We start from the raw sequence: 20842 nt of genomic DNA on the forward strand, positions 1-20842 counted from the left end.
AATCTTCCGGACACAGAAATCTTTCTTCTGCCCCCAAACCCTACTGTGCCTTCAGTCCCTGTTGTCTATATACCGGCTACGCGTTTACAGGGAATATCCAATATAAAGCACAATCCGCTGACGCAAATATTGACATTTTTGCAGAAGTCTCTCCCTCTTCTCTGTTTTCTGCTTTCTTCCATAAAATTGTATTTGTAATGGGAGCCATTGATATACCGGGGCACAGCATGCGCGTGGGCTTCGTGGAGTATTATTTGTCTTTATTATTATTACTTCCGCACACCATACGTTAGGAAAGGTTCAGTATCCGATTCACTCTTCTGCCGCCACTAATTATAATTTATTGTACATCTTCCCGGCACTAAAGGGTAACCGATAAGTCGCGGTGTCACAAGCTGTAGTGATGGAAAAGTTGCGTTAGGCTTATGGTTGTAATTATACGTGGAAAAAGCCAAGCAACGCAATTGGAATATTCCGGCAAAGTTGCTCTAAACAGGATATTCGTAACTTTCAACTTCCGTGTTACAAATTGGGTGTTAATAGACGATAGCGTAGTTATATTGCACTCTTTTTTTTGTAGGGATAGGCAAGCTCTGGTAGGCTAGTTGCTGCAGACTTCAACTCTCACCAAGCTCAGCCAGCTTATATCGCTGCAAATTGTGCACGTGATACAATGTGACCACTCAGGGTTCCGCCGTCGCTATCGTGTCTGCTTAGAGATTATGGGAAATGTTGCCATATTTCAGGTATTTGTGAAAGTTGCAATTGTTTTTTTTTTTTTCTTCTAGTTTTATTACTACTTTAAATAAAAGTTTTATTTTCCCCTAATCATCTTTTTCTTACGCCCTCATCCTTACATGAACCACAGAGCCAGGACTGGGACTTGCTCGTAATCAGTCATGCATCCCATACCCAGAAGGGGAAGAACGTAGAGGAGAAGCCTGTCCACAGCCGCAGCAGGGTGCCAGCGTATAACCGATAAAGTGCACTTTAAATGAACATTTTTACCTCCTTGCACATACATGGAGCGATTCGCCACAATCCTGCTCCCCCACCATGCATCAGCCTTCTGTCCCTGGCGCATGCCAACATGCTGTGGTGCTGGCTCCCTATGCATTCCGGGGGGGGGGTCTACTGAGACCCCCTACACACCTGTGCACAAAGCGGACCCGTCCGTTGCATGAAAGTGGTACCAAATCCAAAAGAACACCTGGATGTGCGCTGCCGGTTCTCATGAAGGTGGTTTTTATTCTTTAGGTAAACAAATGCATATTAAAGCGTTTACAAAGTGCTTTAATATACATCCTTCAGTGGTGGGGCTGCTCCGGAGCGCGCTGCAAGAGGCTTCACCAACACGAGGTCAAAATAGGAATGGGTTAGACTGATCTCAAACCAATCAGGAAAAGTCACATGACCCTTAAACACATAAAATATTCAATTACATAATAATACAGCAAAAGAACAGGCATTTGGAGTAAATCATATTAGCAGCAATAGGGTAACAGATGTTTAACCAGCACTTTTACCCAGACGAGCGGCTAAAATCTACTGCTGTATAAACAGCGATAATAATCCGTCAGCAACACAGACTCCTCGCCCGACGTCCTTGGTAAACGCCGCTCCGTTAGATCGCGCAAGCGACGGAAACAGAACCGGCATTTAAAACGTCTCCTGACTCCTCGCGGTTTCACATTAAAAGAGAAATTGATGTATACGAGTCAGTAATGTGTAAATTTGTTTCACTCATTCCTTAAAAGAAAAAAAAACTATAAAAACAATCTAGAAAAAAAATAGTTTTCCTTGGTGATCGCAGCGTACAGTAAATCAGCAGCTTCTGAAATGCGGTGTCTTTGGTTAGCAGGAGCGACGTGCTGCGCTGCCAAGACCTGAGAAGTAAATGTCCCTCCCCTTCTAGTGACATCACAGCCATGTCAGAGATCATTGAAACTGAGTTCTGGAGGACTGTCGGAAAGCCCATCAAGGTCATCGCTTAGGTCACCCTCTTTCAGGAATATGGTGGTTTTCTTTCTGCTGCCCAGTTTGTGGCTGCTGGATTTTCCTTTGGAGCCTAATAATAATAATAATAATACAAACATGGTATGGTTTGTCAGTAGAAGTAATGTTTGGGACACAGAACAACTAATGTTTCAATGAAGTCAATTTCATGTTTATATTTCACCATTAATATTGTGCCTCTTGGAAACGAAAGGTGTGATTATACACTCCATCAGTTGCTATGGTGATAAGGCCACTTATCAAACTCTCCACCATAACCTCTTCGGTGTCATATGCCTCTACTATGATAACTGGCTACAATGTACTTTTTTAAACTGGCCCTTATGACCCTCCCCAAAGGGAGACGATACAATTAATTTGGGGACCACCAGTAAAAAGAGACATACCTCGTGAGACAGAGGGGATGTCTAAGCTGCTGGACGTGTCATCGGAACTAATATCAGCCAGGTTGATTTGGGAAGCAGAGTCCTCGCTGGAAGAAGGTGAAGAAAATGTGGTTCCCTTCTTACTCCGTTTTGATTTGGCTTTTTCTGCGGATAAATACGCTTATTATACAAAAGTGAGTGAAAAACAACTAGTTTAAATAATTCCACAGTTTTGTCTCAAGATCATGAGAGCAGGAACCATAGGAATAAGATATAACATTTCTTATTATAATTATGGTAGCTTATCATAATGGCAGAATATACCCCCATCATGGGAAAAACAGAAAGAAAAAAAGAATTTGGAAAATACATTTATAAATTAAATTCATTTGGAAAGATGAAATAAAGCAGGAATAATGGGATTTCACCTACCAGTTCTCTCTCTCCTGGCCGAGTGCGTATATACCTTCCCTTCCAGGATTCTCACGTCTTCCTTTAACTCACCGATAGACGACCTGCAGATTATTAGCACAAACAGATTTATTTTACGATCAGTAAACTGAAAACGAGCCGAGCACAGGCATACAGTACCGTTCAAATGTTTGGTTGTCAGACACTTTCTTGTTTTTGAAAGTAAAGCAAATTTTGTCCATTAAAATAACATGAAATGGATCAGAAAATCCAGAGCAGACAGGGTTAATGTTGTAAATGACTATTGTAGCTGGAAATGGCTGATTTTTAATGGAATCTCTTCATAGGTGTACAGAGGCTCTTTATCCCTCCCATCACTCCTATATCACTCCCATCACTCCTTTATCACTCCCATCACTCCTATATCACTCCCATCACTCCTTTATCACTCCCATCACTCCTTTATCACTCCCATCACTCCTGTGTTCCAATGGCAGGTTGCGTTCGCTGATCCAAGTTTAAGTTTAAAAGGCTAATTGATCGTTAGAAACCCTTATATTACAGCTAGAAATTTCCTTATTTTCCATGAAAAAAGCTAATTGACACAAAACTCTTGAATGGTAGTGTACATCCCAGCACAGCAGTGTCTGGTGTGTATTTGTAGTCTAAATCGTTGCCTCTTATGTTCAGTTATAACCAAAGCACAACTATTAAAAATAAATAACTGTAAGCTAAGCCAGCTGAAATGATACAAGGAAACTCCATACTGATGCTCAGAAGGACCAAAATAATTACGTTTCAGCCAGCAAAAAAATTAAATAATATATGAAGAGTAATTTATATTACCTTGGAAGAGGAAGAGTTTTTGACTGTACCTGATCTGCAGCAGGTCTCGCTGTATTCCATGGGTGTCAGACCTCGTTCTGCTCACCTCCGCTCTCTGCATCTGCTGGCTGCTCAGGATTTCTTCCAGCATCTGAATACAAGCAGAGAGAGAGAGAGGGAAATAACATGGCAGGGGATATTTCTTTACCGACACGGTGTGTCTGATAAAGTGTGTGATGACTATTCAGTACAAGTCTTCATAACCTGGGAAGCCCACCAGTGGCATGCTGAGCAGTAAGGGGGGCTTGTCATGTTAGCGGCAAACTGAACACCAACAAAGGCTGGGGCAGCCACAAACCTTAGCGGTCCTGTCCTGGGCTCGCTTTACTTCCTGACTGTCTGAGATCTGTTGAAGCATGTCCTCCTCCTGCTGGCCTGGACACACGAATACAAAGCCCTTTAGACACATTGATTCACATTAAATAAGGGGAAATAAATGACAGAAGCGGTGACCCAAGCAAGCTCTCTAACAGAAGGCTGGTAGAAACTCATATGCAGAGCTGCCATCAAAATGATGCTCAATACATTATAACAGAACACAGAGCGATCTAATGTTAACCCTTGCCAGGCATCAGCCAGAAGAGCCAAGAGCCTCGTTACTGCAGCTCCAGCACATAGAACGGCACTTACGGAGGCGCTGGTTCAGGTAGTCGGTGTCTCTGCGCATGCTCTCATACTCTTTCCAAAGCAGTCTTTTGCTGTAAACAAAAAAAATAAGTGTATTGATGGAGGACAGGCCACGTTTAACATACTATTCATTTTCACTCTTACATCTGCTAGTCTATGTTGACAATATTGAATGCACTGCGTTTTTTTATTAAGTCAAATTGTTGAATCAGCTGTATAATTAATATAGTTCTTTCACTGTACTGGGGTTGTTGCAAAGATTATTTACTTTTGTGTAATAAGATCATGGGATCATGGCTCATGGAAGTGCTCAAATTATTTCTGATGTAAAAGGGAATGGATTTTATGTACTTTTGGAGCTGCCATGAAGAATCCGGTTACTCAGTAGTAGTCAAGTATCTCCAAGCAACAGAATTTCACACGCTGCACTTCTGCTGCAATTCTGCACGCTTCTATTTCGCTATCAACAACAGGTTGTAAGCTCACAGGAGCAGAACCCTCTCCGCTCCTGTACCGATGTATCTTTATGTGCGTTAATGTCATTGCCACTTCTGGTGTCCACATCACTTACTTTTCATTCACCTCCTGTATGACGCCGACTATAGAGCGCTGCCCGGAACCTGATGCTCCGGCAGATGAGTCTCGCCCTCTCTCCTGAAGGTGCCTTAATTCACTTGATACCTCTTGTCGAAGCCTTTCCATCTTCCTCTCCAGCTCATACTGATGAGTGTCCCTACGTGCAGCTCGCAGACTATGTACTTCATCTATGACAAATAGATACAAATTGTATGAGGCACTATACAAAAAATATATAATTGCATCTGTAAAAGGCACATTAGCCTCATTTATTAAGAAATGTGGCAGTTCACTGTGCCATCTCCATATTATATATATATATATATATATATATATATATATATATATATATATATATATATATGAGATTAGAGAATTAAAGATGGGGACAAGTAGAAAATGCAATAGTGCCTTTACACTAAAAAAAAGTAACTAGGACTTGAAGTTAGAGCACAAGTTTGCTTAATAATTTATAGATGACAATAAATCTGTTGCAATACACAAAAATGCCTACTAGATGTCAGCGTCAAACAAGCAGAAAGCTTTCTAGTAGTTCAACAGGTGCCTGATTCTGACGCAGACCCTGTATGTCCCCCCCTTTAACCAAGGAATACACAACAGCATGCTATCACGTTATCTCCACGATCATATAATATACGATGCTGGCAGAAACGTTAGCCGTGAACCAGATTCCTACCTTCCAAGCTTTGGATTCTCTGCTGCTGCTGGTCCCGGTCTCGCTCCAGTCTGTCGATCGACTGGTGAAGTGTGGAGATCATCTAGGAGGAAAGCATGACAAGTGTCAAAGCACCGCTGAAGTCTAACACTTAAATAATTCTTTGCATTTACAATATATTTCTTTTAGAATTGTTACATTCTCCTAGATGCTGAAAACCTCTGTTCTAATCTCAAGATCTTGATGGGGGCATGGGTTTTTCTTGCTTCACTCTTTGCCAAGTCATCACTAAGTCTTCCACGAATCACGTTAAAATCATGCATTTGACATATGGAGCCATCACTAACGGTACCCCCACACTCTTTCTGTATGTCTCCTATACTCCCACCATACATGATCTCTCATTCCCACCTCCAATCCTCATAAATATTATCGCATAGCATCTCACCTGGACCCCCTCAGGTGCCCACTAGCCTCAAAACCTTTAATGTGCCAATCATCCCACAATACAACAACCCACTCACTGTCACAGCCTCCCCCATAACCCCTTAGTCATTTCTCTCAATGTTTCAGTACTTGGATATATTTCTATTTCTGTCATGCTGGTGCCCGTTACACACAGAGAATTATTACTGCAGGCAAAAAAGGGAAGCAAAAATTCCTTACTAATCAACATTGACAACCAGAGTCAAAAGGTGTGAGCTGTTTGTCTAAAGCTAGAATGTACATCTATAAACCGTAGTAATATAGCTAGAGATTTTATATATATATATATATATATATATATATATATATATATATATATACACACACACACACACACCACATAAACAGCCAATTATAAGCTTGCATTATGTTACCTTGGCCTGAGATAGAAGCTGGCTACTGATGGCCACCAGGTCTTCGGAGGAGGATACATAATTAAAGGTATTAGTGGGGGACACATATGGTGACGAAGGTTTAGAGGGTCTGTCTTCATAGAGAGATATCTTCCCAAGTGGCAAATCCAAATGAGTGTCTCCTGGAAAATGCAAAAAAGCATCAGCAAAACTCATTTTCATACACCCCGCTGTGGTATCTGAAGGCACCCTAGCAGATGTAGAGTAACAAAGATACCACTGACTCTGTTCCAAAGAGCTTGCAATCCAGTTAAAGGTGCCATACAACTATACAGGTTAAGCCTATACAGTAGCCACAGGCCACGGCTACTGGTTTTAAAACACGAGGCATTCCCACATAACATCTTCATCATTGAATGCGATAGAAAGCACCATAATACCGAGTGATACTTACCTCTTGTGAGCTCCGCTCTTGTATACAGCCTCTCCTGCAATGAAAATAATAGAAGTAATGCAGTGTGGGCATAGACTGAGAAGAACTGACATAGAATGTGACGGCAGATATTCTACATAAATACATTAGTTGCAGGGGCAGGTCTGGAAGGATATGAATATTAAAGGTATGAAACATTAGGGGAGATCCCTTCTCGTGTTCTAAACATGTTTCTGCTGTATGTACATTTCCCTTTTTGCTGTTATTTTTTATAATATATTATTATTATTTTATTGCTATATATAGCGCCATTGTATTCCGCAGGGCTGTAATATGAAGCTCATAGATCGTTCTCCTATGATCTTTATATCTCTGACCTTGATTTTAGCCATATTGCTGTCGGTTGAAGTCAGGATAGAGTCCAGCTTTGCTTCCCAGTTCATATTCGAACCTGGAAAAAAAGATGATCATCGATATTACCGGAAACAGATGTTTAGAGCGTAAGCATGCGCGAAGGGTCTTTACCTAATGTATCTTCCAAAGCATGGGCAGTAAGAAGCTCTGCATGTACTGTAATTGGCGGCTATATAAATAAAAGATAATGAATAAAAATAATAACAACAGTGGTTTTAGTAATTTAATTACAGCAAGTGCCCAAAGGGTTAATTTCCTCAACCAATAAGGCTAATTATCTGTAAAACCTTATTATCGCATCCAAGGATGGTCGTACCTACAGTAACAAAGGCTAATTTACTACAGGCGTCAAACGGTGGGCACAACTAATGCAAAGCTGTAATGTATATATTTTACATGTATGTGTAATAACGATATACGCATGTTATATATTATATATATTATATATCATTTCCCCAAGTGTTCGTGACAAAGCAGCCGCCTACCTTTTCGTTTCTCCAGCCCACTCCAAACGATTCGAATTGTCTCCAAGTTACCAGCGTCCCGTCTAACGTAACGAACCCGAGCAGAGCATGACGGGAGCTGTAGTTCCACCACGCATCCGGCAGGAAGAATTCTTTGCTGGAGAAAACTACAATTCCCACTGTGAGACCGGAAGTCGCTCTGTAAAGATGAGCTGACGTTAAGCCGCGCCTCCCGGGCGATATACTACACCTCCCACGATGCAGTGCGCGGCTCTGGAAGTTTGACTGTGGCAGCGGACGGATTGGCAGCTGTTATGGTGACACACGTGGAGCTGCGGGAACAGCTGCAGGAGATTCTGCAACCTTTTGGGTTTGAGGTTTATCCCTTTCAGGTAATTGTTAGATCCCAAATCCGACGGGTTCCGGGCTCCTGGCCTTCAGCATGCGTCTGAGGTCAGGTATGTGTATGGAAAACTCGTGTCCTTGGGGTCTATTCACTAAAGGGAGGGTCTACAGGAGAGTTGTGGATTCCACGACATTGCTTTACTATATATAAAGTAGGCAGTGAGCTTCTGCTGCAGGAAGAGCTTGGCTGGCCCTGTATAATGTATTGTTAAATCAGAGAGATTTCTTCAGTGCCCCCTTCTCAATGAAATCATACATCATACATTATACATGCCCTGCTTTGAACTTCTTGCTGAGAAATTTGGTAGGGCTGACCCTTCATGATGAATAGTTAATATCACAACTCTCCCTTTAGTGAATAGACCCCCTTGTGTGAGATAGAGAAGAAAGCAGTATAGATAATTCATGCAGATATAGTTACTGCATGCTGTATTTACATATTTGTTGGCCAATACCATGAATTATGGGTCAGTGTAGCTAAAGAATTTTAAAACTACTTTAAACGTTAGCTGGCATTAAAAATGACCTAAACTAGACCACCTTTCCTGTGCGTTTTCTTAAACATTCGGTGTGAGCCGGACCCTCTTTCAGACCTTTTGACTGTAAGATACGCTGCGGGAATTGTTGGCGCTGTATAAGTAATAATAATCTCTATTGAGTGTCTGATGTTCTTGCTGTTGTAACGTGTGCTTTCAGTAGCTCCTCTGTTCTCGCCTGTTGGCGATAAATAAATACGACATGTTTACACCCCAAACACTCCGAGCTCGTGAAGAGCCTTCTGTCGAGACATTTTGATTGTAAAAAGGAACACACAGAAGATCTGTTTAAACAGAACTTTGTTATAACCACCACCGGTGTGATAATACCCCATACGTAGATAATGTAGATAATGTTTACATAGATAAAGCATCTAATTCTCTTCAGTGATGGATCAATGCTGTGTCTTTTTATCCCCAGGTAACTCTGATGTCATGGCGTTACTCGTTCCTGTTTTAGCGTTTATTTGCTGTTTTAATCCCTATTTAAATTATTCATCTATACGTTCTGTTTCAGATTGGCTGGTACAATGCGGTGCTGGATCAAGCCTTCCACCTCCCGTACCCAGGAGATACTTTGGCTTTTGTTGTCCTTAGTGCCCCGTCGATGTTTGAAAGGGCCTTCAAACCGTTCCTCTGTGACCACAAGCTGCAGAGCCTCCGGGATCCTATCGATCAGTGTATCTCCTACCACATATCCCTAGCAAAGGAGGTGAGTCCCAGCCGGACGTTCCCCAGACCACGTTTTCACAGGTCACGTTGTGTCTTTATGATGTAATTCCGTGTATGGCTGGGGTTGTTCGCTTCAATTCTCCATGTGAGATTAATCATCATTAGAACATAGGAATTGTCACATCACTAATCTGGTGTCCACGTCGGAACATCTGTTCAGCGATCATGGGGTATCTTTTTGTTTCCAGCTGGAAGTTGTCATTGTTTTGCCGCCTGGCAGATAAAATAATTGCTTTATTCACAGCGATTTGCCTCCCGCGAGATCGATGTTATCTACGACTACGAGCTCCATCCCAACCGACGGCCCAAGGTTTTGATGCAGACGGCGGCTCACGTGTCCGGCGCGACCTATTATTATCAGCGCAAGGATGTAACGGACGATCCCTGGGGAGAAAAGGTGTTTTCCCTAAATGACTTAAATTTGATTTGTTTTTAATGCTATGCATTTAATGCTTTGTATTGTGTTGAGTTTGTCACATATCCTGATATTGCGAGTTCCGTATTGTACGTTTTTTGTGGGCATGTGGCTAGTTTCCAGCGGCTGGGTTTTGTTTCTCCCTGTTATCTTATCGTATGTGATTAACTGCAGAGAAAGTATTGAAATGTTTGCTCTTTAAAGCCAAATAATCTTTGTACAATCATTGTGTATCTGATAGCGATTATGGGTCAAAGTCCATAGGAAAACTTTTTCTCCTTTGCCCTAAATCTATCCGTTTCTAGTAAATCTTTGGACTTGCAGCGTTATCAGCCAGAAAGCGGCTCTATGATATCTCAGTTTACACGGATCTGAAGGAAAAGTCCTCGGAAGCTTTATAATTTCTTCTGGATCTGACGTGCTGGTTTATAGAGTCATTGTCCCCGGTGTCGTGTTCTAAGGATCCGTTGAGGTCTTTTATTAAGGGTTCCCATGATTAAGTAATGAGAAATGACTGTATAGACAGTTTGTTTAGAGAAGGTAAGGTGTGGTTTGTTAAAATGTTAAACCCAAAGTGAGTGGATTGCATTGGAAGAACGTGTATGATCGGTAAGTTTAAGGTGGAAAAATACATTTTTGCTGGTGCGCTTTGTGTCCTGCGTACTGTTCTGTATGATGATTATTTTGTTATTGACGTAAGTCCCAAGAATACAGTAACTGAGTCTTCCCTCCTGTCTGTTTCAGAAGATGTTTGGTGTCTGTATACACCCCAGGTTCGGCGGCTGGTTTGCGATCAGGGCTGTGTTGGTGTTCAAAGAGGTTCAGGCTCCGAACCTGGAGCAGAGCCTCCCTATAGACTGCATACCCTGCCGGGAAGATAGGATCCGGTTGCTGGAGGACTTTAACTTTCGTTGGAGAGATGGCAAGTACCGCGATGTGCTTCCAGCGGAGCAGCGATACTCTGCAGAACAGACCCTTTACTTTGCGACTCCGCCAGCAGAGAGGCTTAAGCTGCTGGAGCTTTGGGGTACAATTCAACCAAGTCCTCCCTGTTGACCCTGGGAAGGGCAGATAGTTTTAATAAAATAGCAAGACTATAAACTGACCCGTCGTTAAAACTGTATCCCATGTCAGTAACCTGTAAAGATTCTATATCTATTTATTGAAAATTGGAGGTAGTGAAACATTTAGAGAGAGTGAGAGGGCCTACCACGAATTTCGGTGCTGGGACCAGTTACAGTTACCCTCTGATCACTCTGGCTCTGAAGGAATTGATGTCTATTTAAGATAATATATTACTGTATTTTAATTGGTTTGCGGGGATAAAATATTTTGGTACTCGGAAGGTATTTTATTTATGGATTATTTTAGTTATTTTAGTAAGCTTGGTTGAGCAGGGCCCCTTCTTACCTTTTTTGTTTCTGTCAAATTATATTATAAACTACTTCTGCCCTGTTTACCAATTGTACAGCGCTTTGGAATATCATGGTTTTATGTTATAATAGTAATATTATAAGGGGGGGGGGCACATTGGGTTATCAAACTGGTCTATGGACCGCAAGTTAGTTCTTAGGATGAATAACCTAGAAGGTACGGTGTTTTGTTTTTTTTACGAGACATATTTAAGTTGCTCCAAAAAAATGTATTTTCAGAATTACAAAGTGCAACCCAAGTGCTTTGTCTAGAATGGTCAAACCGCGCCAAGTTTAAGAACCACCAATTTCTGATACTGTAATGTAACCAACATTAATTGGTGCTGGAAGAATAAAATATATGTTTATACAAGCGAGTTCTCATTAATTGTCTTGGTAATGATTGTGAAGTTGGTGGTATGGAATGAGCCGGAACGAATGGTTCAGGTAGAGGTCGGGGATGGTGGAAAGGACAATGTGTTAGTAGGTGGATGTTACAATAACCAAGCTCTTCCTGCCACAGACGTTTGATATAATACATACCCACTAGTTTTGTGAACGCATTCCTTTCCCTCCATAAAATACACACTAGCACTGGTAAGCTCTGGATTTAATTGCCCACCGGGTAGGCGTGATGACATTCACCCAGGTATGTGGCAAGGAATTTATAGCTTGTTTCCTCTTGAAAAACAAGTCATTTTATTCTGGCGCTAGGAGTATGAGAAGTAAAATACAGTAACGGGTAACTGGAGTATTCTGTGCTTCAAAACCTAAACACAAAGCAGTAGAGTGTTACTTGGAAAGGCATTAAAGTCTTTTCTGCCTTCTCTTCCTAGATGTTCTGTTCACTTTAGGTTTCCTGGTCTTTACTTCAGGTTTCCTGGCAGCGGTATTTCCATGAACCTAAGCAAAAAGGTACCAGTGAAACTCTAAAGAAAAGCCGAGTGCCCCTCACCCACTCCCGTATATTAACATAAACACTAATGCACACAATCGCTCTAACACCCGTCTAATGCTCCCCTTGTGTGTCTTGACGTGACCCCATTAAGCCTCTGTGAGAGGGCCGGCCCTGTTTGAAGAACCTGGACCACTGGCCTGTCCCTGATTATAAATGTAAAGAAAGCATCTCACAGAATATACCTTCTGTGGCTCTGCATTCTCTTTCTCTTCCTTTAGTACCGATCGATGCTGAAGATTTTCCATTCTTTCCTGCTCAGTGGTAACGCGGACTTTTATCAAGTGGAATGACGTCGACACCTCTGCCAGCTTCACCTGCACGGGGTTACCTTCAAACAGTATTGTATGATTCTCCCCCTCCTTAAAGCCCGGAGGTTGGTACATCACGGGTGTCACTAGAATCATTAAAGATAACACATTTTACCAGCGGTAAAGATAAGACCATTTTAATTATTCATAGCGCACTCAGATTCTCAAGTAGCAGTCCATCGCTGTATGTTGCTGATGAAGTCGAACCACTTAGCATTTACCAGCATTCTAAAATAACAAAATCTGATGCATTATGCAGAAATATTGTGTTTTTGAGGGATGAGTAGTTTTACAATATAATGGTATTATCGGCAAAATAAACGTTTTAACATTCCCTTTACGTAACGTGGGGACGTCTCGTGCTTCGAGCTGTATCGCTTACCTGCGTCGTAGTAGAAGAGTTTCATGGTCAGTGAGACGTCGCTGGGCAGGGGTCCCAGATTGTGCATCAGGAAGAATATTTTTCGGATTAGAGAGATTGATGCGCTCTTTATGTCATCCATAGTGCAGTTTTTGAGAAGGTGCTTTCTGTCGCTGGAAAAAGACAAGTATCAAAAGATATTTAAACTGGATCTGAACAAACAACTGGACAGTGTGATCAGCTTTACTTAAGACATTCTTTAATCTGGTTCATCAACACTGAGGCTTTACTGTGCTAACTGTATTGTTGCAGGTAGGTAGACGAGCATTCCCTCCCCTTCTGCACACCGTGCATGTTCTGGGGGCAGACACCGACAGAAGTATATTATTTAGGCACCGGAAGAGATGTAAGGTCCTCCTGAAATGAGGTTTGTGTGATTCCCATCAGTTTAAAAGCTGGGTGACAATCATTGCACTTGTAGCTCAATAAAAGCTGAAGAGCAATCTTCTGTTTAGCCCAAACGTACAGCATAATCCATGGTACAGGGACGGAAGAAACACCACCGTGTCCCAAAATCTAATTCCATCATGAACGCATTTAACGATTTGTTTATTCAAGTAAAATGCAATTTAATAAAACATTTTTACAATTACCTAACAATGTCCATCTGAGGTCCTTTTGTGGTGTAATTAAACTTAAATTGATAAGACTCAATCAAGCTCTAAACAATTGAAAACAAAATAATGATGTTAGAATATTGATTTCTTTTTAGAGAAGCTGTATTTAAAACAGAATATCAGCAACTTTGGTTTAATTCTGATCTGTTTAGGTTTATTAAAACTTTAACAGGGAGCTGGTAGAAGAGGTTGCAGTTTAATCTCAATTATATTTACATTATGAGCTTCTGTTCCAAGAATAGCTTGGATGGTCTCCTGTATAAAGGAGACGTAAGGTATACGTAAGGTGTCATGTAAGTTACCTCACCGACTGAGCGATACATTATGCAGGGCCACCTCAGCCAGAGATGGACCTTTATACTACATAGTGAGAACTGTGTGGTAAAACCAAAAAGAAACAAATACATTTTAAGATCGCAATGGCATCGGCATGATATGATGTAATAAAATGTAATTTCCTAAAATGACAATCCAGAACTGCAGAAAACCATATAAACCTATACATTACACTGGGGTCGTCTGTATTTTTGTAAACCTGCAAAAAAAGAACAAAACTATATATATCATGCTGAACGAAAACACATATAATTTGTATTGATGATGCTAAAAGCACTCTATGATTTCATTGTTTTCTGCTACCTCTTCACAAAAGGAAATCTGACTTCCTCTTTATATGAATTCATTTTATGAATACAGTTATGAATGTCCATTCATATATTCAGACATCTTCAGTCTTAATGTAAATTCCATATTCTATGGGACACAAAATATGATCTCTTTATAACTACATGCAGCAATCGTGACATTTTTCCTCATGTTTAAGGGAAAGCTAAATTGTAAAATGCCACCAAAGCAGACGCTGACGTAAAAAAGGCCTACTGAATGTTTGTGCTGCTTTTATGATGTTAAGAAAACATAACATCTGGTAGGATGCATTTGCTTAACACGTTAGAGAGTGCAATTGATGCTTTGTCTAAGTGGAATAGCACCTTTAAATAAATCTGGTGCTTCATTCCTTGTTTGCAAACCCTCAGGAGTAATCGCATAAGAAGAGGCTTGATGGAGCAAAAGTTGATATCCTTTTGTGAATGAAGGTTTAAACAGAGTTTACTGAATAATACTATCCGTTGTAATTTTGAGGTTTTATGCATGGCCAGCTTGGCACATCGTAACGCTAAGTTTAATGCATTGACATGAACCTTATAATTTAATTAAGATACGTCTCAGATCAACAACCGAGGGAGATAATTCAAATTAAGCAAGCAAGCAAATCAATGGAAACAATATCATTTTTCAGGAATGTTACAATAATACTTTGCTTGTATTCAAGTTTTAAGGAACAAACAATATACAGATTACAATATTTTCTAATAGACACTCACTCCAAGTATCACCATTTGCAGCTGAAAGAAAAGGTAAAAAAAAATTAGTAAGCTAAATATTGGCATTAAATTCATCTTTGGATTTATACATTTTGGGTCCTCCATACCTGTCATTTCCACAAATGTTCTAAGAAGAATTGCAGAATGAGTTCAATGTACAGCTTAACTTTTATGTATTTCTAAAGATATTCTATCACAATAATTGTTAGTCATATTTATGTTTAAATGTAACCCAGTTATGTGCGCCTTTTGTTGCATATTGGTACTTTCTAAAGTCACCTCACTGCTGTCAGGCTACCTATCGGTCTGTAAATGTAATACATTCTAAATACAACACACTGAATACTGCTTATTTTTGTCTGTAGCCAGATCTGATGACTTCTTGCAAAGGTCAGAGAGATCTAGGCTACCAACCGGTAGTGGTAGTGTATATGAATGCATTTGTAGATATTCTGGACTGCTAATTTAAGTAAAGTTTAGCAGGCCAGTGCCTCTTTAGTTCATCACCATATTTTTTGTATAAAATCATGTACTTACATATTTCTTTTCTAATGCATCAAAGCATCCCTTCATCCTACAGAAAAAGTGCATGTGATCCAGAGCCAAATGTGGAAGGTTTGCAAAATATGAAGCATATTCAAATATCAAAGAAACACAAGTGCTCAGAATGTTCCTACATACTGTTTCTTACAAGGAGAAGAAGTGCAAAACAATCATCAACCTTTTTAAAGCAGAAAGAAAAAAAATCATTACTGAAGAAAAACAGTGAAAATACTCCCGTCTGTGTAAAAATAACCTTAGTCTTTAAAGGGTTAATAGCCAAAGGTCATCATAATTAAATACGCCATTAGATAAATAACCACTATTACTTTTCACACCCAGTCCTGTCAACAAATAATTATTTACCCCAATATTTGCTTATTCTTATATTTTCAGGGACTAAAGGGACTGGTCTCTGGATATGTGGCAGAAGGACATTGTGTATGTACTGTATACTGGATGCACTTTTGGAAGCAGTCAAAACACCGCATACATGTACTTAAAGGTAGACAAAAACATGAATCTTATGGGAAGCCAGATGAGGAAAAAGAATAATTAAGCATAATATTTGAGCCTATTATTATTACTTTTCCAATAATACTTTATCATTTATCAAATAATACATTTATCAAAAATACTCACCATTTTATCAGTTTTGATGCCTGGGGGTATGAACTATCTTCTCTCAAAATTTTTATACCAATCTCTAGCAGATGAGAAAAATAAAATAAAATAAATGCAAATCCCAAAGTTTAGCTAACCAACTAAACAAACTATTTAAATAATTCCATTCTTCAAGAGTAAAAGATCAGAAAGTAAAGTGAAATCCATGTTTCAGAACCCCAACATTTATTGCAGACATGATAGTGATAAAGGTAGAATTAAGGCTGAAAGAAAACTTAAAACGGTTACTGTTGTGCTAAATAAACATATGAAATATGGAGGATTATATATGGGGACAAGGATCGTTCTCATAATCCATTCGTAAATTATTAATTAAACTATTAAATACACTTCGCTCATACAGTTTCTATTTCTATCCTGAAGGCAAGGCAAAAGAAGATTTTGTTTCTCCCTCTCCAGCAGATATAACCCCTGCCTGCCCAAAGAAGCGGGACATTCAAGTAGCTACTTTTATGGCAATAATAAAAATAGCCACTAGGTGCTGCTTGTGCCTCATCTATGCAACTAAGTAAAGAAAAAAAAAAGTATGGTCGTCGAATTGAATAAAACAGCTGATTATTATTTATTGTTTATATAACACCAACATATTCTGCAGCACTGCAAAAACAGCACATAACAAATGTAAGTGTTACACAAACAAAAGTTAGGGAGAGCCCTGTTCAAATGAGCTTACAATCTAGATGGCTGGTCTGTGGTGTAGGAGACCCACCAGCTGTTAAAGCCAGGTGAAAAGATGGGCCAGACAGGCTCCGCTTGAATCTCTCCCATATTGACAGGCGAATTGCCAAGGAGGTAACAGTGTCTCTCTTTCAGATTTCTGAAAACCCGCTTTGTCACTAAATAAAAGTCTATTTCTAGCTAAAGGAAAATAAAAAGGGGAACATAACAAGGCCCAAATCACTCAACCTGCGTAAGGATGCACAAAAAAAGAACTGAGCCCCTGTGGTGAGGCAGGTGTTCTAGCTATAACCGCTTTATGTTTCCTTCTTCCAGGGCCACGGAGTAACGCATTTGTTCTGCAATGGCTAAGGCAGTGAGAAAAAGTTTCATTTCAAGTGATACTTTTACTTTCTCTCTAATTTCTGAAAACACATTTCAGCGAGATTATTTGTGGATATTATCAACCTATCAGTTTAAAGTGTTTACATTTCTATATTCTCATTATACATTTTTTTTTCAAATGTATAATAGTTTCACCTGCATCCTAAAAGTCCAATGAGATGTATTAACTTTATGAGAATATATCTTGTGCTCTGGAATGCCGTGCAAGCAGGTTAGTAACATTAACGTTATTAAGTTATCTGCACATTACCTTCTAAATATCGCATTCTATATGCATCTTCTGGGAAAATGCCACGTAGGTAAGTAATGCAAGACACCGAAATTGCCATCATCCGTTTTATAAATATCAGAGACTGGATAGGTGTTTTTACTTCAACTGGAAAGATGGAAGACCACTATCGGGGAAAAAACATGACCTTTTACAAAACTGTTTATGCTGAAGGCCACTTCAATGTTTTTGCTATCTACATGTCACAAAAGTCATGAACCACTAATGAACATTTAAAGGGACACACTGAGTGCCCCCTTTCAATTAACATTTCTACCCTTGGAAATGCATGGAAGGATTCACCCTGCCCCTATTTCCTTAGCTTGATAATGTGTATGCCCACCGTACCCACCGCCAACCAGCAAATTGCTTGAGAGCTCCAAGGTGTCTGAGACCCCTGACACCTGCACAGAAAGTGCACCCTTTCTCTTCAATGGAAGCTCTTTCCTGACTGTGCAAAAACCACACACTAGAGGGGATAGAGCACTGTAGAACTGGAGCTTCAACTTCTCCTAAAGGTAAGTCCTCTTTTTTTTTCCTTTCTGCTAAAGAATGCATTTTAAAGTGCCTATGAATTCCTCATTGGCCACACAAGGCACTGGAATGTCCCTTTAACTAAGTATGTCTAGCTTTCTGCTTAAATAATGTAATGTTTTATTACTGATAAAATAAGAGGAGTAGGAATATAACCTGCTAAGTTCAGGAGATCAGGAGGAGATCTCCACAATACATGCTTCAATTAAAACAAGTATCCCATTTAAAGGTACCGTAAATAGTACCTTGTGAAGGAATAAGACAATCGCAATTTACTATCCAGTATTCATTTTATTTTTACAATTTCTCTTTAGATCTTCCCATTGTATCTAACCCAAGTTTCCAAGTAATCAGTGGTAAACAAAAAGTGTCTTTCATGTGGCCCTCTTACCCCACATGTTTCTTGGCTTTGAGGACACTTTATCTTCTGCATTGACGCCATTGACTTTGCGAATTATTCCTATAACACATCCAAACATAAAATAAAATCACTTTATGGAGATTCTTCACCTTGACCGGTTATTATAAACTCTGATTTTCTAAAGCAAAGGGGCATCAGGTTATGTTCTTGCTCACGGATGTCTCGGGTACTCTAAGGAGCGCATGTAAAGTCTGGGCTGTAGATAAAGATGGCCCCAACGTCCTTCAGACATAACCCTTGCCAGATTATCCTGTAAAAGAACTGGGATGCCAACCCAGGTAACTATTAGCATGCGGTAATAATGAGGTGATTTATTAAGAGCAATTTTGGTATTAAGAGAGGTCTTATCACCATAGCAACAAGCAGCATTTTCCTGACTGAAATATTTCACTGGTTGCTATGATAAGACGTTTCACTAAATTGCTCTTCATAATTCCCAATTCAAATTAATAACCAATAGTGAATCCACCTCATATCAATAGTTTATGAACAGGACATGTGTGAAAAAAATAATAAATATGCACCCCTGGTTTAAGATAACCATGAAACTGCACTACCCTCAAGCATACATCCCAAGTGCGCCTGCTTAGAAGGGACAGTCCCTCTTTTTTAGGAGTTCAGAATCGTTGCTGGGTATGAGGACATCAAAGGGCTCTAAAATGATCCTAAAGGTCACAATAACATGTATAACAATAATAGGACAATTGGTTATAAATCTAATGTGTTGATAAAATGTACTTCTATACTAAGTGCCTGACATGGTTACATATAGCTAGAAATAGGGCACAAGGTCAGAATTGACAATTTTTGGCTATTTATGTGGGGGGGGGGGTTGCAAACCTTTACCCCTCCAGTGACATCTGTGGTACTCCTGCCTCACATGCACGATTCCATGCTGTGGCAATGGTTTATGTGTATGCACTGGAGGGAGATAAGCAGCTGCTAGCTGAGGTGACGTGTCCTGCAGTTTCATTTTAAATCTCAAACCAACGCTACCATATTGTGACCATGGCTGTATTGCGATAGATGGGGCTCCTTATTATGCTACACTGCGATGTGCCTCGTACTATTCGCCTTATAACATAATAATGTTATACCAGGGAAATCCCAGTGAAGGAAGCGGAAGGCAATAGTGCATAATAAGTTATGAGGGACGCCTACACTTTACCTGACATGAGGCGATCGCTACTGACAGACAGAGGCGCAGTTTCCCGCCCAAAAGCTGCCGTATAACAATCCAATCGGCAATCAGAATGCTGGAACCCTCGCGCGCCGGCAGCCCGGGTTTCCAAGCTCTCGGCTTGCGCATGCGCACTCCCATCGTGCCGTAGTCGTTAGTTCTGCGCTGTCACGCACAGAGGCTTACATTTCAATTAATAAGCTTTACCGGTTAATTCATTTCTCACCGCTTCCCATCTAGTAAAGTCAATCAATTCGGCGTAATGATCCGTTTTTGTTTCCGGTTTTTAACGCAAACTGCAATACGTCAGTTACATTTAAATATTGGTCATTTACATGAGGTAATCCCAATTAAAATGATCCTACAATTATTATTTATTACATTTTTCTGGTTGTGGCAATTTATGTGAAAACAACCATTTTTTGGTGTTGCAGTAATGTAGCTGTGCATGTATACGCTGGACATTAAGTCATCACTATCCTGACTAGGATTACCAGCTAAACATGCAGAAGACCAGTACAAATGTCTGCTTCCTGACAATATAAACTTATGGCAGTGTTACCACAGATTGCAATTATTTTTACCTACTAAAAGCAACAGCTCTGCTCATAACAAGTAAACATCAAGACGCATCGTTACACGTGCATGCGCCATGCATCCCCTATAGGGTGAATGATGGATCCCACTAAGGGTCTGGTATTTGCATTCATTCTGTGTTTGTTGAGGTTAAATAGGAAGGGTTAGGACGCTCAGACAGGACCAGGGGACGGGGTATCCAACTGGTAGCACCATAATACCTGGGTACTTTGCAGCGTAAGCTACCTCAGCTCGGGAAGTAGGGCGGGTTATGTAAGGCATGTGGTTAGACGCGAGAGGGGCAGATGTGGGTAAACATTTCTCATCTGCCCCGGAGAAAGGCGAGTGACCCGAGAATGCAGCTTTTCACCCGGAGGCTTCGAAGTAAGAGACTATAGCAGAAAAACCCATGCTGGCGGCACAATGGCGGCTTTGGGCAGGCAATCGGGGAATGTAAACCTCGTCCTCATCACCCATCGGTACCCTGGACAGGCATCGATGACGCAGGTTGTTAAGTTTAAAGCACAGATGCTGCCTTCGGTGCGGGGCAAGGGGGTAGAAACCATGCCACAATTGGCGTACAATGCCCGTATATAACGGACTGTGTATCCTCCCAAAACAGACACGTCTTATTTGAAGGCACTTTGTATGAATTCTCTGTGAGTACATTGTTATGTTAAAAGTA

The 20842-nt window shown here is 40.4% G+C and overlaps 3 protein-coding genes across 5 annotated transcripts; 1 reads left to right on the forward strand and 2 right to left on the reverse strand.

Annotated features, from left to right (window-relative positions):
- Positions 1 to 1868: 1868 nt before the first annotated feature.
- Positions 1869 to 7843, reverse strand: LOC128500438 (golgin subfamily A member 6-like protein 26). Its single transcript, XM_053469601.1, has 12 exons — positions 7728 to 7843; positions 7206 to 7279; positions 6850 to 6883; positions 6417 to 6577; positions 5578 to 5659; positions 4876 to 5068; positions 4308 to 4375; positions 3976 to 4052; positions 3668 to 3768; positions 2814 to 2896; positions 2403 to 2546; positions 1869 to 2068 (listed from the first exon to the last, which is right to left on the reverse strand). Exons 2-12 carry the CDS (start codon positions 7269 to 7271, stop codon positions 1932 to 1934), a joined length of 1146 nt encoding a protein of 381 aa, XP_053325576.1. The 5' UTR covers positions 7272 to 7279; positions 7728 to 7843; the 3' UTR covers positions 1869 to 1931.
- A 137-nt stretch (positions 7844 to 7980) lies between these two features.
- MMACHC (metabolism of cobalamin associated C) lies at positions 7981 to 11579 on the forward strand. The gene is made up of 4 exons (XM_053469403.1): positions 7981 to 8098; positions 9165 to 9359; positions 9624 to 9776; positions 10539 to 11579. The coding sequence occupies exons 1-4, from the start codon at positions 8021 to 8023 to the stop codon at positions 10848 to 10850; spliced, it is 738 nt and encodes a 245-aa protein (XP_053325378.1). The 5' UTR covers positions 7981 to 8020; the 3' UTR covers positions 10851 to 11579.
- Positions 11580 to 11878: 299 nt separating this feature from the next.
- LOC128500371 (HORMA domain-containing protein 1-like) lies at positions 11879 to 19680 on the reverse strand. 3 transcript variants are annotated; one of them, XM_053469500.1, is made up of 11 exons: positions 19570 to 19680; positions 18372 to 18440; positions 17429 to 17573; positions 16075 to 16138; positions 15430 to 15466; positions 14893 to 14913; positions 14019 to 14045; positions 13487 to 13554; positions 12855 to 13006; positions 12347 to 12558; positions 11879 to 12109 (listed from the first exon to the last, which is right to left on the reverse strand). In XM_053469500.1, the coding sequence occupies exons 2-11, from the start codon at positions 18420 to 18422 to the stop codon at positions 12014 to 12016; spliced, it is 873 nt and encodes a 290-aa protein (XP_053325475.1). In that variant the 5' UTR covers positions 18423 to 18440; positions 19570 to 19680; the 3' UTR covers positions 11879 to 12013. The 3 variants fall into 3 exon arrangements, with proteins under 3 accessions (XP_053325475.1, XP_053325472.1, XP_053325474.1); XM_053469497.1 differs by having other exon boundaries at positions 12338 to 12558; XM_053469499.1 differs by lacking the exon at positions 19570 to 19680 and having other exon boundaries at positions 12338 to 12558; positions 18372 to 18524.
- Positions 19681 to 20842: the final 1162 nt, after the last annotated feature.

The sequence above is a fragment of the Spea bombifrons genome, chromosome 6 (assembly GCF_027358695.1).
Source record: "Spea bombifrons isolate aSpeBom1 chromosome 6, aSpeBom1.2.pri, whole genome shotgun sequence".
NCBI lineage: Eukaryota > Metazoa > Chordata > Amphibia > Anura > Pelobatidae > Spea > Spea bombifrons.

Coding starts and splice junctions, on each gene's coding strand:
- MMACHC (XM_053469403.1), top strand. CDS start 8,021: ATGGTGACACACGTGGAGCTGCGGGAACAGCTGCAGGAGATTCTGCAA. Junction 9,360..9,623: donor ACATATCCCTAGCAAAGGAG/GTGAGTCCCAGC, acceptor CTTTATTCACAG/CGATTTGCCTCCCGCGAGAT. Junction 9,777..10,538: donor ACGATCCCTGGGGAGAAAAG/GTGTTTTCCCTA, acceptor TGTCTGTTTCAG/AAGATGTTTGGTGTCTGTAT.
- LOC128500438 (XM_053469601.1), bottom strand. CDS start 7,271: ATGAACTGGGAAGCAAAGCTGGACTCTATCCTGACTTCAACCGACAGC. Junction 5,660..6,416: donor AGCTTCTATCTCAGGCCAAG/GTAACATAATGC, acceptor CTTTCCTCCTAG/ATGATCTCCACACTTCACCA. Junction 2,069..2,402: donor CATCCCCTCTGTCTCACGAG/GTATGTCTCTTT, acceptor TATTATTATTAG/GCTCCAAAGGAAAATCCAGC.
- LOC128500371 (XM_053469497.1), bottom strand. CDS start 18,422: ATGGCGTCAATGCAGAAGATAAAGTGTCCTCAAAGCCAAGAAACATGT. Junction 17,574..18,371: donor AAAGCCAAGAAACATGTGGG/GTAAGAGGGCCA, acceptor TTTCCCCGATAG/TGGTCTTCCATCTTTCCAGT. Junction 16,139..17,428: donor TAGAATGCGATATTTAGAAG/GTAATGTGCAGA, acceptor CTCATCTGCTAG/AGATTGGTATAAAAATTTTG.